General features: G+C 34.2%; 1 protein-coding gene across 4 annotated transcripts in view; it reads right to left on the reverse strand.

Annotated features, from left to right (window-relative positions):
• Positions 1-178: 178 nt before the first annotated feature.
• ZNF451 (zinc finger protein 451) overlaps positions 179-19,144 on the reverse strand; it is a 106,898-nt gene continuing 87,932 nt past the window's right edge. For 3 of the 4 annotated variants that reach the window (XM_036916292.2, XM_036916290.2, XM_036916295.2), the window contains exons 12-15: positions 17,983-18,113; positions 16,908-17,094; positions 12,598-12,669; positions 179-3,169 (exon numbers count right to left, since the gene is read on the reverse strand). In XM_036916292.2, coding sequence (XP_036772187.2) covers positions 3,123-3,169; positions 12,598-12,669; positions 16,908-17,094; positions 17,983-18,113 — 437 coding nt within the window. In that variant the 3' untranslated portion in view covers positions 179-3,122. The remainder of the gene's footprint in view (positions 3,170-12,597; positions 12,670-16,907; positions 17,095-17,982; positions 18,114-19,144) is intronic. The other variant, XM_036916291.2, reaches the window with a different exon arrangement.

Here is a 19,144-nt window from a genome sequence, read left to right on the forward strand (position 1 = left end):
TGCGCGGGCCCGCCCCGTCCTGGTACCGGTTCCTCGCCGGGGATGAGGACGGTCGTTAGGCCTGGGCACCACCACTGAAGCTGACAGAGAAAAATGAAAAGCTACCCCATCTTTCTGGCTAGCTGGATGTAGGATGCAAGGGGAATTTAATTTTTTTTTCTTCGAGTGAAATAATCGGTGCTAAAACCATTTCACACCCAATTTATTTAAATCTCTTGTTAAGAATGAAAAGATGCAGTAGGCCACTAGTTTCAGACACTTTAAAAGTGCGCAAGTACAAAGATTTTTCTGCTTAAAAACTTGGACTTTACTCCCATCTCATTATAGCTGTACACCTTATATTACAAGGATGAGAATGTACGTAAAATGATGGGTAGTAACAGTTTAAAGCTGAATCACAACCTTTAATTTGAGATCAGTTATTTAAATAGTTGACCAGAGATGAGGCCCTGAAGCCTGGATCCCAATTCCCTCTGAACTCGATTGAAATACTAATAAAATATTGGCATAGGGGATTTGACCTCATTGAATATATTGTCATTTAATTTTAACACACACTTGTGTTAGAATTTGAAGACATTTTGTGAAATGGTTTGAAAGTCAAGTTATTTTAGAATCGTCTTGGACACTCTCTCATATCCTTGATCCAATCCATAATTAGATCCCATTGGCTCTTCAGAATATATCCAGATTCTTCTGCCCAGTTCCACTGCCAACCCTCGGTCCCAGCCACCATCAATTCTCTCCTGGCTTACTGCAGTACCCTATTTGGTCTTCCTGCTTCTGCTCTTGCCTCTTACTATGTTCTCCTACAGTAATCCTAAGTAAAGCAGACCATGCCACTTTTTGCCAAAAAACTTCAATGGCTCATTTCAGAATAGAAAGGCCTCAAGGACTTCATCTCCTATTACTCTCCTAACTCATCCTGCTCAGCCATGCTAGCATTCTTCCTATGTATACCTCAGGATCATTTGTAGACCTTTTCTCCCTCTACCTGGAACACTTCCCCACAATTGCATGGTTCACTCCCTCACCTTCCTTTGGTCTTTGCTCAAGCTCTGGTCTGGATCTTTCCTGACCATCTATTTAAAAAGCAAGCCCCCTGCCCTATGCTATTTATCTTTCCCTTCCCTACTTTCTTTCATTACGCTTATCACCTTGGATATACTTACTATCTAACACTCTATCCAACTACCCCCAGGGAGAGTCCATAAAGGAGTATGGGCTTTGTTTTACTCAGTGGTTTACCTCAAGTGTTTGGAACAGCACATTGTTAAGTACTCAATAAAATGCTTTGTGAGTACTGAATGAATGAATGATGTAACAAAGATACACATCTTGGTCAGTTAGAAACATTTACTTTTGGTAATTTAATAACTTTCTTTAATACCACAGATACTTATCCTCCTGTCTAAATTAAGTTCAAATTATGATTTTAATTGTTTAACAAGTAGAAATACAGTGACATTAATTAGAACATTAAACAATCTAATTACCTTTTAAGGGTCATGATGAAATACCCCTTTTCTGTCATATGAAAAGCTTCAGTTACTCTTTACCACACACATCACAAAAGCTTATTAATAGAACATCGGTGCACATCCCATGCGTGTGTGGCACCTCTGGCACGGAGATGTCTCCTTTTCCCTACATCTGCCTGACCACTTTTCTTTCTGGAATGGCCCTTCTGCTCCACACTACTGAGCAAGTTCCTGCATGTGTCTTTAAGGGCGGGTCATCAATGGTTACCTCCCAAAGCCTTGCTCAACCACTTTACATACAAATTAAAAATACAGTGTGCTCACTTTGAACAACTAGACTGGTGAACTCTCAAGCTACAATGCCTACTTTAAGAAAAAAATGCAAGCAGGTGGGACAAAACTGGCCTCTTAAAAAATAAAAACAAATTAGATTTCAATGTGGACTGGAAAGACAATAGTAATTTTAAAAAGTAATGTTATTTTACACTAAAATATCTAGTTGCAGAAAAAGAACAAAATTTTAGCCATAACTTTTTTCCAATCTTAAAGAAAAATTTATATTTCTAGAAAATTTTAAGTTTGGTGTAAGTAATGACTACTCAAAATTTTTAGGGATGACATTTCTGTTCAAAAAACATGTAGCATATACACAAAGATAGGAAAGCGCCTCTTAACTTTCTAATTATTTAATGATTTTTATTCACAATGAAGCCTCAACATTTAAAAATTAAATGTGCCACCAAATATAAGAAACTAATAATGAATTACTAAAATGAAGACACTTCCATATGAAATAAAAAATTTAAAGGGCTAAGGAAATTACTCCTGAGTAGATCTTCAACATTATTTTTTGAAGAATATTATATTTACAGAAACATATATAAAAGGACTATTATTAAAAATAAGTTTAATTCTATGCAAATATTTTGAATCATTCCCTTTAAACAGTAGATAATGCACATCACATAAAAATCTAAGCAAGTAAAAGGAACAGACAAGGTTTCCTTTTAATAATGAAATTAGTATGTATTTATTCTTATTCCAGCACTGTGCTGCTCTAATTAAAACAGGAATATATAGCTGAGTGAAACCCACAAAGAACACTGCTGGCAAAATTTTTAATGTTTCCATGATCAGTTTCCATTACTCTTCTTCTGATAATCACAGAGATCTCAAAGGTAGTATATATTAGTGCCACAGGAGAAGTAGAATTTAAGAGAAAAACTGAATTATGACAACTTTATTTATATTCATTTCCACTACTAAAAAAATAAACTAGAATGATCTAAACAGTACAAATAAAATTAAGGAACTAATGCTACCTGGGAAACATATAAACAAGTCAGAAGCTTTTCCAATTTTTTTTTTAATTCTTATAACTAAACATATAAGTTCAAAGTTAACTGGGAAACTGTAATACCTATACTAGAAATACACGATTTATATTTGCATTAACGTATTTGATTCCTCTGTACACTTTTGCAAAACAGCACAAAAATACAAGGCAAATATGTAAAAGCAAAAAAAGCATCTTTTCAAATGCATTTGTCCTAGTAGAGATCTGATCTTTAGAAAACAAATTTCAAGAATTTATCCCAAGTATCTTCAAGGCCACTTGATGTCGTGTGGTAGTATCTTTAATTACATTTCCTCAAGACTTCTTCTAATAGCTTCTTCTAATTCCACATCTGCATTAAAAGACAGAATTTTAATAGGGCAGAAAACTAATAAACATGTCCTGTATGTAAGTCTCATTAACTACATCTGTCTTTTTAAAAAGGAAATACAAATTTAAGAAACAAGATAACTTGGCAGTTTCTCCACTATATGAGAATCTGGATATAATCTCAAATTGAATTATAATATGTAAGCTTAATGTGCTAAGGAACTTTTAAGTTAATTCCATTTAAGGATGTAGAAAAAGTTATAGACTCACAGGTAATCACTAGATTCAACATTTAAAAAAAAGATCTACTTATTTCCAAAAAGAATTGAATTAATGCATATACACTTAAAATAGAAATAGCAACACAAAACCATGAAACAGCGCAATCTCACAGGCTATTAAAATTTTAAGTTTTCTAGCATCTAAGGCAGAGTTAAACTCATGGTTTTATCCTGTCTTCTGAGAAACATATATACACATATGCACTCATTTTACAGTCGTTGAATGCCTGCTATATCTCAGGAACAAGACTGTAACAGTGAATAAGATAGACATTTTGGGGTTCACAGATATTTCTCTATTTCCTCTCTGAGAATGATGGTGCAGCCCAGGAGGGTAGAATTAGGCATCAAGTTCTTGACCTTCACTAGCTTCTCACACCAGATTTCTCTCATTCCATCCATTCTGCAATTTCTCTGAGCCTACCTGTCCCAGACACCAGTGACCTAACATGCATCTGCACCTTCCTCTGAGCTCAGGCACTGGTGTTATATTGTCTGTAATTTCCAATACTACAGGCTAGTACATGCTGTGTGTTAAACTAAAGCTAAATTCCAGGTCAGTGAGTGGCCTGAATTCAAAGAGATGAGGGAATTCAAAGAAAAGCCAAGATGCTCTTAGCAAAGAAGAACAAGGTGACAAGACTTGTACAGGATATGAAACCATATAAGGTCACAGTTAACTAGGAGTGTGATACTAGTGCAATAGGTAATAGACCAAAGGTACAACATAGCTCATACATATATGTAAACTTATCTGTGACAAAGGTAGCACTGGAGAACAGAAGGCAAAAAGGGTATTTTTAATAAAATAGTGGTGGGTCAATTGGTAGGCAATATGGAAAAAGTAAAATTTTACCCCTAGTTTATAGAATATACAAAAAAACCTCAGATTTACTATATATATATATATATATATAAAACCATGAAAGGCAAAACAACAAAGCTTCTGGGAGATAATACAAGGGAGTATCTTCATGACCTTAGTGTAGGAAAAGATTTATTAAACAGAATTCAAAAAACATGGCAAAGAATGGTAATTTGGAATGTATTTAAATTACTTCTATCCATGAGAAGACACCACTAACGAGTAAAAAGGCAAGACAGAGTGGAAGAGAATATTTGCAATACATGGAACTTGTACCCAGAAAGAACTGAAAGATTTTTCAACCCCGAAAGTCAACAAAAAGATAATCTAAAAGAAAACTGTCAAGATGTGAAAAGGCACTAACAAAGGAGTATGTCAAAATGGTCAATAAACATTACTCACCAGAAAAATGTAAATTGAAACCACACAGAAATATCAGTACATACCTACCACTAGTTAAAATTAAGAAGACTAAATAATTTCAGTGATTAGAGAAGATGTAGATCAATGGGAACCCATATACAATACTGGAACAAAAGAAATTGGCACACCACTTTGGAAGAACAATCTGGCATTATCTGCTATAGCTGAACACAGAAATACCATTCCTAGGTATATATTCCCAGAAACACGGACATACGTGCACCAAGAGACATGTATGAGAATTACTTGTAGATGCCAAAAAGTACAAAGCAAATGTTTGTAATAGATGAACTATGATATACACATAACAACAGAATATTACACAGGTATTGAAATGAACATACCAAAGCCACAGGCTAACATGTAGATAAATGTGTAAAACGATGATTGAAGGCATCCAAACACAAAAAGAATATAGACCAACTTATGTTGTACAATATGATGGACACTGACTATATGTAGCTATTTATATTTAAATGAATCAAAATTAAATAAAATTTAAGGTTCAATTCCTCAGTTAAGCCACATTTCAAGTGCTTAGAGCTATAGGTGACTATTAGCAACCATACTGGTACAGATAAAGATTTTCATCATTATAGAAAATTCTTTTGGACAGTGGTGATCTATATGATCTCATTTAGATAGTTCCAAACCAAGTACTACTAAATTAGTGTTTCCAGACATGCAAGTGGTTACTAACCTTTGGGAAGGAGTGCAGGGAAAGTAACTGGAAGAGGAAAGCCTCTTAGAAAAGTTCTTTTCTTTTGGCACTCCAATTATAAATATGTTAAGCAGCTTAGAAGCAATATAACTTGCAAACCAATTAAAAAAAATAAAAAGAGAAAGCTAAGAATGAAATGGAACTAAATACAAAAACTTTAATATCTACAGTGAGTTTATATGAATTACATGTGCCAGTTAAAAAGATGATAAAAACAAAAACCACCTAAGTGGTTCCACTTGCACTAACAGTGAAGTAGTACACTGGATTAACCATCCCATAGATAACAGTTATGAACTATTTAAGGCACTAGACAGCCAACAAAAATCAGAAACAGGACAGAAGCTGATCACTGATGGCAAACTGCAAAGGATTAAATTTACAGCTTTATGGTTTTCTGCTGCCTTAGGGCATTCCTCAGTCCTTGTGGAAAAAGAAGGCAGAATTTTGGCAGAAAGCCAAACTCTCTGTGGCTTAAGCAGACAAAGTCAGAAAAGCTGGAAAATGAAGTTGGGGGTGGGTGGTAGGTAGGTGGATGGGTTTCAACGATACGAAGAGAATTGCAGCAGAAACAAGAAAGCGACACAAGTGAGATCCTCCAACTTTATAAATCCTTGGTTGACATCTGAATTGCGTGTACACAGGAGAGGATTCAAGATTCTCAATGAAAACAGTTGGAAAGCTTAAAAAAAAAAAAAGGAAGCAATTTTAATTGTTGCCTTCTGTGGAGGAGGCAGAGTTTGGAGTTTGAGTCTTGCAAGTTAAGGGGGGGAAAAAAACAACCAACCTTCCTTAGATGAAGATAACAGAATCCAGAGAATCTGTAATATACATCGACAACATCCAGTATACATCAAAAATCACTTGGCTTATAAAAAAATAAGGAATATAACCTCAGAGTCAAGAGGAAGAGCATACTGTCAACAAGTAATAGCCTCCAAGACAATCAAGCTCTTGGGATTAGCAGAGAAGGATTTTAGAAAAGTTCTATTTTCAAGAACTTAGGATAAATGCTTAAGAAATCTCAACAGAGAAATGAAAATTATGAAAAACAACTAAATAAAAATTTTAGAACTGAGAATACAAAATTTGGGATGAAATATTCACTAGATGAAGTTCACAAAGGAGATGGCAGAAAGAAGCATCAATAAACTTGAAGGTTGAGCAACAGAAATTATCCAATACGAAAAATAGAGAGAAAAAATATTGGAAGAAAATGTACAAGCCTATGGATAAATGTAAGCCACCTAACATGTATAATTGGAGTTCCAAAAGAAAATAAGACAGAAAATGTTGCAAAAAATGGTTTAAAAAAAAAAAAGGCTGGAAATTTATAAAATTGGGGGAATTTTATAAACAGATATAAAGAGCTAAGAAAACTCTAAGTGGGATAGATACAAAGACAACCACATCCAGGGACATTATGAAAAATTGATAAAATCTAAAGAATTATTGAAAGCAAGAGGGAAAAAAATGACATATTATATATAGGGAAACAATAAAGACCACAGAATGACATCTTTAAAGTGCTGAAGGAAAAAAAAATTAGTCAACCAGATTCTAAAACCAGAAAAAAATACCCTTTAAAAGTCCAGAAAAAATAAAGATATTTTCATATAAACAAAAACAGGGTATTCATCACTAGCAAAACTGCATTACAGTATAAAAGGCATAAAATTGAAAGGAGTTTTTTTAGGCTAAAGAAAAATGACACCAGATGGAAATTCTAATCTACTGGAAAGAACGAATGTCACTGGAAATGACAAGTAATGGGTAAACATAAAAGACTATATATTTTTCTTTTTTTAAAATTTACAACACTTTTTAAAGCAAAAAATAGTATCGTGTAGAGTTTATAACACACATAAATGTAATACACATGAAAACTAAAGCTTAAGAGAGTTGAGGGCAGTAGGTAAACTGACCTATAGAGTTGGAGGTTTCTACATTTTGGAAAAAAAGCATAGTAGCACTCAGCACAAGGTAAAAAAGTAATAATCATTTAGTAATCTTTAGAGAAATCATAAAAATCAACGTAATAGGCTAAAAAGTCAATAAGTATATTAAAATAGTAAACACTAAATATATAAAGTAGAATAAAATAAAAATATAATAATCCAAAAGAGGGTAAAAAAGGAACTAAGAAGCAAAAGAAGGGACAAAGAGAACAAAATGGCAGACAGGAATCCAATCATATAAGAAGAAACTATGTTAAATGCTTATGTACTAACAAATCCATTATTAAAAAGTAGAGATTGTTACAGTAAATCAAAAAGTAAGATAAAATCTTATTGTGTCTATAGCAAATGTACTTTCAATAAAAACATATTTTATAATAAAAAGGATAAAAAGTATATACCATGTAAACATGAATGAGAAAGCTTGAATGTCTATATTAACATCAGAGAAGAAAGATTTCATGACAAAAGGTGTTATCAGACATAAAGAGCACTTCATAATGATAAACAGGTCAGTTCATTAGGAAGACACATCCAAGATATATGTGCAATTAAAAAACTGAACTTCAAAAGTATAAACCAACAGAACTAAAGAGAAAAAACCCACAATCATTGATGAAGAGTTCATTGTCCCTACTGCAATGATAGATCAATTAGTTAAAAAAATCAGTAAGGATAAAGAACATCTGATATTATTAACCACCTTGACCTCATTGATACTTATAAAGTATTTTACTTAATAAACACAGAAAACGCATGCATATGGAAATGTTCACCAAGACACACCACATGTTGGGCCACAAAAGCCTCAATAAATTTCAAAAGATTTAAATTGTGCAAAGTATATTCTCTTACCACAAAATTAAAAGTGAAAAATAAAATGTTTAAATATTTGGAAACTAAACAATATATGTATAAAAAGCCAATGGGTCAAAGAAGAAAATACAAGGAAAATCAGAAAATATTTCAAACTGATTATAGCAAAAATACAAGATATGAAAATTTGTGTAACACTACAGAAGTACAGAGTTGTTGAGCTACAGTCTGGGCCAAATCCAGTACAGTGGCAATCTGTGTGAATAAAATTTTTGGACACATTCACATTCACTTGTTTATACACATATGGTTGCTTTCATGCTATAATAGAGTAACTGTAACAGACACAATTGAATCCACAAAGCCCAAAATAATTACCACCTGGTATTTTACAGAAAAAGCTTGCTGACTCTGGCTTAGAGGGAAATATACACCTTTTCATGTTTACATGAGGAAACCAGAAAAATCTTAATATAGAAAGATAAACCCAAAGTAGAAGGAAGGACATAAAGAGCAGACTGAAAAGAGAAAAACTATCAACTGAGAAAAGTTAATTCCTTGAAAAGATTAAATAAGTCAATTAACATCTAGTTAGACTGATCAAGAAAGAGAAAACAAAAATGACCAATAACAAAAACAAACAAGGAGATGTCACCACAGATCCTACATCAAAAAGTATAGAATAATGGAATACTATTATAAGCAACTCTATATTGGTGCATTTGACAACTAAGATAAAATGGATAAATTTAGTGATAAACATAACTCTTCAAAACTGTCACAAAATGGAACAAAATCTGAAACCTATGTATTAAAGAAAATGAATTTATTATCAAAGACTTCCCAGGAAGAAAAATCCTGGCACAGAAATTTTAAAAAGTCAACTAACAAGTCTATATTCAGAAAAACTATTCTTCAAGAATGGAGGAGAAATTAAGATATTCCTAGATAAACAAAAGCTAAGAGAGTTTGTTACTAGTAGACCTGCCCTACAAGAAATGCAAAAGGGAATCCTGGTTGACATGAAAGTCTCAAAGCTATAAGAAGAAACAAAGAACATCTGTGGAAAGTATGTCTTTGTTTTTCTTTTATATGGTTAAGTCCATGTTTCTCTTACTCTCCTTTCTCTCTGCCTCAATTTCATTCTCTTCCGAGAGGTAATTACAGCAGTAGAAAGAGCTAAGGAGTTAGACCTGCATATGAATCAAGCCCCAGTCATTCTGAGGCTGTGACCCTGAAGGCAAATTACTTAATGTTTAGAACACTTAAGTTTTTGTGTAAAATGAAGAGAATATTCTCACTCTCACAAGTTAAGACTGAAAGCAGCTGTGGAAGTATTGGATATTTCAAAAACATTAACTGAATTCAAAATGAACACACTAGTCTCTTAGCCTTTCTTTGTTATTTAAACCAGCTACAATATGGAGTTTTACTGTTTATATTATATTATAATATTAATATTTATATTGATGACTGCTATTAATTGAACAAACTCTAGGGCAAATTACTGACATTTACAGAAAGACAGTTTTGCCTTGGCCTGCATTCACATAATGCTGTCCTCTTTTCCAGTGATCTGAGTCAGAAACCTCTGTTATATAGGCATACTTCTAGAGCAGACCTTAGGTGCAGGTAACAATAAATAATAATAATCAAAATCACAATAATATCAACAATACATATACTGCTTACAGTGTGTCAGGTTATTCTAGTTAAGATAGGTATACTAGTATTTCCATTTTTAAAATGAGGAAACTGACACACAGTGAAATGGTGATTTGCCCAGCATTACATAACATGTAAGTGGCAGAGATGAGTTTTAATCCAGGCAGTCCAAATCCAAAGACTACACTATTCATTACCACACTATGTGACCTCCATTTCCCATGTCTAGTATCTGAAATAGATTATATAGGACTTTTATGATTGCCCTGGGTAGTCAGAATATGATACTGGTCTACAGATATCAACAGACTGAAACAAATCACAGTGGAAGGGAGGGCAGACCTGAGGGAAACTGCTTTTACTCAAAGCAAAAAGCCACAGGCCAACTTATCCTTGCCTTGTGCCAACATTTTCAAACATTTATTGATTCAAGAAGGGAAGAAATGAGAAGAGACGAAGAATTTATTTAAACTTTCTGAGTTTTGCTATCAGGTTTGGACGAGAACACCATGTTGCAGGGACAAAAGATGACCTAATATTCTCTCAGTCAAACGGCCTGTGTTCATGTCCCTTATCCAGTTACAGGGAGATGGGTTGCAGTAGCTCTCAAATGTTGCTTTGTTAAGTTTATTAAGTTTATTCATTCAGCAAACAATCATTTGTGCCAAGCACTATGTTAGATGCTGCTGAAATAAAGATAAATAAAACATGATCCTACTTCTTGAGGAGCTTATAGTCTGGGAAGGATGAGCAATGTAGACAAATTTTTTTACATCCATTGGAATAGTACAAAGGAGCCTATAGGAAACAGAAGTTAGTTCTCTACAAAGAAGAAAAATCTAGGAGAGGCATTGACCATACAAAATTGTTTACAAAATGGCAATTTTATGTGGTTTACCCTAAGAAATCATATTTGAGCTAGCTCTTATGGGGTGAAAAGGAGAGGGAAACAGAAGAGTATTAGAGAAGGTGCAGCGGAGATCGTGTTCTTACCCTACACAGAACACCGTGAGCTTGTCACACTTACTTTATACAAAGCATCAGGAAATGAAACACACACATAATACCCCTCCAATTCTTCTTGGATTTAGAGCATTATGTCCCTACCTCATGTGACCAATTACTTAAAAGTTTAACATATCTTTTCTTGAATTTTTTAATAATTCTTTTCCAAACTAAAAAATTACAAAAACTCTCAATCTCCAAACCATAAAATATACCACACTGATAAAATCCTAGCAATTCTGATACATACTCAGTTACACATATTTCAGATTTCCTGCTTTAGCCAGGAGTGCACAAAACTGAAGGCTTCCCAAATGTGGTCATTTAAAAGTTATAATTTTGTTTGGCATTTTCTATGAGATCAGTCATGGGTGGCAAATAAAGGTTGCAAAGTCTCAACTATTTGGATGCTCAGCAGTGTTTATACTGTTTATCTTTTAGTCACCCTGATAAACAAGTTAGCTGGCAGTTTTTGTTTAAAACTAACAGAAGTTCCTTCATTTGTTTAATTCATCATTATGTAGCTGCTAAGCACTGAGCCAGACCTTACAAGACCATGTTGGGAAAATAAGTTGACCAAAAAACTTGCTTTCAATTCTGCTGTAGATTTACTGCCAACTTTAACCAGTGAATTCTGGCTATACAAGCGAAAGATTACAGTTGTCTACCTCACTGAATGGATGAATCAATTCCACTGCCAGACTTGAATTTCCCAACTCCTAATAGCACAAAGCTCTAGTATGCTCTTAGTCAACTAATTGCATCATTAGAGATCAAGCAAATACACAGAAAACAAACAGGCTGGATCACTCTGCGCCTGTCAGCCATATTTCCCTCCCTACTTCTAGGCTCCACATTCCCTCTCAAATCTCCAACAACAAATACTATGTTGGAATGTATATTAAGACTCCTATTTTGTCCTTTAATGTCAAAGATACCCAAGTAATAGCTTCAACTTACTCAGTCAAGTACTTTCTAAAATTGTTGTTTTATTTTTCTCCATGACTATTAAAAAGCAGTGTTATGGAAAAACCAAAATAAGAAATGGGCACATGACACAACCAAATAGTGGTACTACTAGCAAATGACTTACTGTGAAGAAAGACATAAAGTTTTCTTTAACCTATGGAAGGGAATAACTTCTTTAATGAGAGATTTGTTAATTTATAAAAACTGTCCATTAATACTCAGATGTAAGTCCTGTGTTCATAGTTCTACTGTGTAACTTTTAATACTCTTAATACTACTCACAATAAATACAAATTAGAAAAAAACAAAATCTCCTTACCTAAGTTAGTCAATTTTTTCTGCAATGGATCAGAAAATAATTACTTTAGGCTCTTGGGAATGGTGGGGGTGGTCTATACTTCTTTTGTCACAACCACTCAAACTTGCTCTTGAAATGTGAAAGCAACAGCACAGACAGTACCGAAACAAAGGAGTGTGGCTGTACTCCAGCAAAACTTTACAGGATCAGGTGGCATACTGGATTGGGTCTAAAGGCTGTAATTGGCTGATTCCTTTCTAGCCTCCTAAACTAGTATTGCCCCTAAATCATCTTATGTGAGAACATTTTACTTATTATCTGTATGAGGAAAAAAAATCTTCAAACTCAGGGGTAGGAGGGAGTAGAGGGGAGAAAGGAGAGAGGGAGAAAAAAACCCAAACCATACATATACAGTCAAGTAAGGAAAAGGATTAACTCTATTAGGTTACCTTCTGTGGAACTGAATTCTTCTCCTTTTATTAAAGGACTTTTTATGTCCATGTTATCATCACTGTCACATTCTGTAAGGCAGAATCCACAAATGCAAATGTATTTGTGAAAATTACTGTGCCATAACTTATGTATTCTCAAACAGTAGTTTCAATGATTTCTCTCATACCCAAACTTACTAATTACAACTCACTAGTATTACACTACACCACTTTCCCTATAGGATGGTTTCTCCAAAATGCTTACCAAATAATATTATTTAAATCAAGAAAAAACTAAAATCTAATGAAGGAAAATTCAATTTTTAGGTCTATATTATTCAAAAAAATTACTTGAAAAAGTTCTTTTAATGTAACTATTGAGGAAATACAGAATTCTAGTATTAAAAAAACTGGAAATTTTAAAAAGCTGGTATGTTTATTTCCATCTAGCAAACAAACTCCAAAGTTTCATTTGCACAAAATCATCTTAATGTTTTTTTAAATGGTGACAAAACTCTTCTGTTCTTTGAAAATCATATGCATTTATCTCTATAGATACCATCGGTTTAAATTAACAATGCCTCTGCATTGCACAAACTCACTTACCTGGTATCTTATATGCTTTCATAATGAGAAACCACAGGCTTTATTAAAATGACATGACTGACCAGATATTGTAAAAAGTCACTTAAAATCTGAACTATGGTACTATCAGTGATCTAGCATTTGGCTCACTACTTTAACACTACATTTAAATCAACATACATATATCATAGTGACTGAATCAGGGTTTAAACAATTAAATACAAGTCATAAGGACATATTTGCTTCTATTAAAGTATGTAAAAACTTAAAACATACATCTAAAAATTAAATATTTATAAATAAAAATAATTGTATTTTACTTATATATATTCCTTTGCTACAAAAATTTGTTATAACAAGTCACCTTTTGCCATTCCAGCAAAAAATACTATTGCTTTTTCTACAATCTGTTATATACACTTCTACAATGTTTTAGTGGAATAAAACATTACAATTGAAAAAACAAACAAATGATGTCTTAAGACATTAGGAACAAAGAGAAAACACCTTAGGTTTCTGTTATTACACTTTCAAAGTCAAGGCCAGTCAACAGCAGCATGTCTTAACTGGCCAAAACAATTCATCATTGCATAAAAGGCCTAAGGCAATAGTGCAGGTGTTAATCACAAGCATTATCTTCACACTAGGTTGCAAATATTTTAAAAGCTTTTCTTTGCCTCAATCAGCCCCACCTGTAGAATAGACAAAATTACTGTTTTCAGTATCCTACTTTCAGTAACTTAAACAGAATTAATTGTATCAAACAGATTTTTTGGATGGTGCCCAAAGCAGCAACCTATACTCTCATTAACAAACAAGCTGAGGAAACAACAGGCAGAGAGACCTGTAGAATTAAGTTCAACAGTAATTTTATGTAATACCTATTCAAGAGCATGATGCTATTTCAATCCTCCATACTTTCACAGCATGGGTAAAATTTTATGTCCAATTTTTAAGATGGCTTTAAAAATCTGTGTAATTAGTATGGCAAAATAGATACCAACCATACTTAATGACTCCATCCCATTAATTCCAAAATGAAGGCACAAACCAAACAGATACAACAAGGTCCTAGGAGCCCTGAAACCAAAAATGACCCAAAATTGTATGTAATACTGTATAGTATGTTCCTTTTGGGGAAAAAGGTATAGAAAGCTTTCATCAGATTATCAAAAAGGTCCACTGCTTTCTACTCCAAAACCATACTGCCTTAAGAAACTGTCTGTGTGTCAAATCTGAAGATAGGAACACTGTGCTAAGCTAGGTGAAGGGAGTTATCCTGGCATTCTTGTGGTAACCAAATTTACCCTAAAGGTCCAACAAGAATTACAGTATTTAATTTGTAAATTCTGTATCAATTCTGATATAGGTTATAACATGGATAAAACCTGGGGACATTATGCTAAGTGAAAGAAGCCAGTAACAAAAAGACAAATGCTGTATGATTTCACTTACATCAAGTATGTAGTCTAATCAAAATCAGAGACAGGCAGTAGAACGGTGGCTGTCATGGACTGGGGGAAAGGGGAACAGGGAGTTACTGTTTAATGGCTATAGAGTTTCAGTTTTGCAAGATTTTGAGTTCCAGGGACAGATGGTAATGATGGCTGCACAACAATGTAAATGTAGATAATACCACTGAACATACACTTCAGAATGGCTAAGGTGGCAAACCTCATGTATTATTTTACCACAAGAAAAAGAAATTGGAAAGAAAAACTAGAAAAAAAAATTGTAGGTAGAAATCATGTTTTCTTTTTATGGTAGTAGTTTAAAAAAATAGCTATTTAACAGGTTACTGTTGCCACTGTACACCAGGGGTTCTCAGCATCCTTTAAAAATTGTAAAAAGATCAAGGAGCCTTTAAATATCCCAAAACCCAGACTGCACCCCAGACCAGTTACAGCACAATCTCTGGGGATGGGGTCCAGGCATTAGTACTTTTTAAGGCTCTTCAGATAATGCCAACGGGCAGTCAAGGCTGAGAACCACAGTTCTAAGGGAAAATCCAAGTGCCCAGTACCCAGAGAGCAGCCTTCCCTTAATTCCCTTATGGTCACAGAACCTTGTATTTATCATAAAGGTAAAACAGTTGGGTCTACCAAAAGGAATCTATCCTATGAATAAATATTAATCTAGAAATACTAAAAAAAAAATAGCTATTTATTGAACACCACAGAGCTTTATATGCTGTGCTAGACACTGATACCACTTATTCGTATACCTTACAGACAGGAAAAATGAAGTTTGGGCAAGTTTAGTAACTTGCCTAAAATCACGTAGTTAGGAAGCAGCAAAGTCAGCATCTGAATTGAAGCCCATGCACTGCATTTCACAAAGTTTCAGGATAAAGTACACATGTGCCCCCAAAAAGCAGTAAGCTCAAAAGAGCACAGATTATGAATGACTAAAAAGAAATACCTAGAGCATAAGAGGCATTCAGAAGGGAACAATCAGCGTATGACAAAACCTGGGTCTTGCCTCCAACTCTAATACACCCAAGCAGACCTACTTCTCCACAAAAGGTTTCACGTTGTAAGTCACAAAAGAAATGCTACCAAAAGCAGGAGCACAGGAGGAGGAGGAAAAGGGGGTTGGTTGGCTTAGGGTGTCAAAGGTAAAAATTTAAGTGTTTTAGAGGATGTTAAGCAGATGTTGTTAGGGATCGGAGGAGGGACAGTAAAAGAGTGAAAGAAAAAAAGATTAAAAAAAGCAGCAGCCGCCAGACAGAAAAAGCAAGTGGATAAAAAAAAAATTACAGAATAGGGAGAGAGAAAACTCAATACTAAGGCATAACATACACAGAACTGATTCTTCCTTTAAAGAGCAGTTGGGTTTGTACACTTAACTTTGCAGAAGTGAATTGATCCATTGTTATAAGTGATTAGAGCAAAGTTCTTCAGAATGGGTTTTCAATCAAAATGTGGCTCTAAATATGTTGAAAGAAAAAAATAACTAGGAGGAGAGCAGAGCTGAAAAATGGAAAGGCATATAATAAAAAAATGCCAAAAAATAGTTTCTCATTGAGGTCATTCATGGTTGTAAATTAGAATGTTTAAAAATTATTTTATCATTGTCTTCTATCCACATTTATTTCAAAAATTATGAAAAAATAAACAAAAACAACACGTGAATCCCCAGAATCACATCTAAATATTGGGTTAGTAAAAGTGGGTATCAACATGTCCTTTCATTGAACAGTCTCAGAAAGGTAGAGAAGAAAGTGTTAAGTTCCAGGGATAGGACAGGAGGGACCTACCCCAAGGAAATAAAATATCTCTCAGGGCTTCATTTTGTCAGTGAACCTTCTAAATGGTCCTTTCATTTATTTGGTATTGCCACATTTATTGTTTTCTGGTTTTACCTATAAGCAACTTTGCTTTCTGAAAAACTGAAAATAAATTTGGAATTTCAGACACAAAGTGAAGATATGGTTCTGGGCTTTGCCAAAATATATCAACACATTTCAAACCATGAATACATATTTTATATATGTGAATATAATTTTATATACATGAATATAATTTTATCTTATTAGAGCAATAAAGGCTCCAAAAAATATGTCTCTTTCTTCTAAAACACTAAAGAATGAAAGTGATATAAAGAAAAAAATAAGACAGGAGTCTGAGAGCATGGTGTTTTAGTAAGCAGACAGCAGCTCACTAATGGACAGTTTATTGGTTTCCCTCAGCAGTTGAATCTCCTCCTTTTGGGCGGTTTGCACTGTGACTGCAGCTGCGTACCTTTGGTGGAATCAGATATGCTATTTAACAAGGCACACATCATATCTCCCTCTAAGTGGTGAGGGTTTAGTATATGTGCTGGCCTCTGAGTCTTCTTAAATTGATTCTCTAGCTCCAGAAAACCTTGATCTCCTGAGAGGATGGTGAAAGGAATTTGCTTGGGTAGTTGTTCATCTAGACGGCCAGCCTAAGTTGGAACAAATGGCATAAGTTGATAAAAATCAGCATTTGCGTTTCAAATCAAGTTACATCTATTTCAGGATGAGCACATACCTAGGAGGTATATTTATTAGCTTTAGCTTTTTGCTTTTTCCCTAGCTCCCACCAAAGTATGATGTATAAAGATCTCCCTCACAAATTAAATATACCACACTTAGTCAAAGATAAAATGCCATTAATTATAAGCTATTTTATGTGCCACTAAGAAACAAAAAAAAGGGCCCAGCGAGTTAAATAGGAGCCCTCCAACATAAAGCTGGAATGCTAAGGACTACACACTCAATCTAAGGGTAAATAAATAAATTTGCCACAGAAAAAAAGGTAGGTAAGGCAATCTGCATGAATCAGCATTGGGTAGGAGCAAAAAGAAATGTGCTTTAAAACATAAGCAGCCGTCAACAAGTTTGCAGACCACATTCCTGTTATCAATGTGACACATAAACCTTAAGCAGAGAATTTAATTTAAACAGGATCTCAGGTTGGCAGTTTTTCTAAAACACTGGCAGAGACAGAGGCAAATGCAAATCCCATCTTGGCCAGCAGTGACTGTTAAGGTGCCTCTCAATTTCAGAGATGCTAAAATGTGCAAGTGTCTTAGCATACATCAAATACAGTGTCACCTGACCATTTATTCCATAGATAGCTGAGTCTACTACATGTAGCTAAGAGTCCACTAGGAGTAAATAAGTATGATATGGGCCTTTGCCCTCATTAGTCATAAGTAGAACCTGATACAGAAAGTTTTATACAAAAATATAGCACTGAAGAATGATCTACATGTCATTACAAGTCAAGTGGCAAAAAATCCAAATGGGTCCTACATTCACATCCGACTTCGAATAGAACAATCACTCACATGCATACATATGGCAAAATCAGCAGCATCTTTTCTGTTACTACAGCGAGGGTGAAGGAAGAAGCATCCAATCCTATTCAGATAATTATAGATCTTACAGTTGAGTGGAGGCTTCCAGTTGGTGTTTCCTCCTATAATTTTTAGAAAAGACATAAATGATAGTCAAACAGGGAAGAAAAAGAACACTAGATACAACTAAAAATTCTATCAATGAAAAACATGCAAGAAAAAGATTTTTCTAGAAGGAAAGTACTATATTAGAATGCAGAACAATTCAGTTCTAGTGCAGGTGTCACTACCTTGCTGCATTCACCTTCTTGGGAAAGTAGACCAACTTCCCTGAATCTGCCTATTCATCTGAAAACTCATAGGGATAGTAAGCAGAATCAAAAGTAATCTGGAGAAATTTATTTGAATGGTATCATTCTATATGAATGCAAGCTTATTAGTTTTTTACAAATATGTCAAAGCTGTTCAAGTGGATAGAAATGATGGACAATCTGCAAAGCTAGATGTACAAAAGATTATCCAAGTCAGTACATGTCTATATTAAATCCAAATCCTCCTCTTCATATGCTGTTTCCTATCAAACATGAAGTATATCAGATGCTCACTATACTAAACTTCTATATGTCAAAGGTCTCTCTGCCAGGTTTGATCAATGGTTTGTAAAGAGATTCATAGAAGTTGCATATTTATGAATAGCAGTAACAATGAACTGAAGAGGCAGTTATGGCATGTTGAAAACTTCAGTGCTGCAGGTAGAAGTTTCAAGTTCAAAAACTAAATCTACTATTTGAGTTTTACACTTTGGAAAAAATAAACTTTTCAGCCTACTTCCATATATTTTAAAAATAAGGTAAACTACAATAATCAGTAAGCATGCATTAGTACTACGTATAGTACCTGGCACACTGTACTGCTGAATAAAGAAATTTTCAATCTGTAAGATTCACAAACTCTGTGCTACCAAATAAAGCTAACATTTACCACAGAGAAACGTAAAAACAAAAATATTCTAGCAGAGTAACTATAAAGTGACTTTGCAAAAAATACTGCAAAGTGACAGTATTCCAATTATGTCCCCATGTTCTATTCAGGAAGGTTCAAGAGTAGTCCTTTTAAAGTGAACCATATTTTAAGGGAGGAAAAAGAAGGAGAG

This window comes from Manis pentadactyla, chromosome 16, assembly GCF_030020395.1.
Source record: "Manis pentadactyla isolate mManPen7 chromosome 16, mManPen7.hap1, whole genome shotgun sequence".
Classification (NCBI taxonomy): domain Eukaryota; kingdom Metazoa; phylum Chordata; class Mammalia; order Pholidota; family Manidae; genus Manis; species Manis pentadactyla.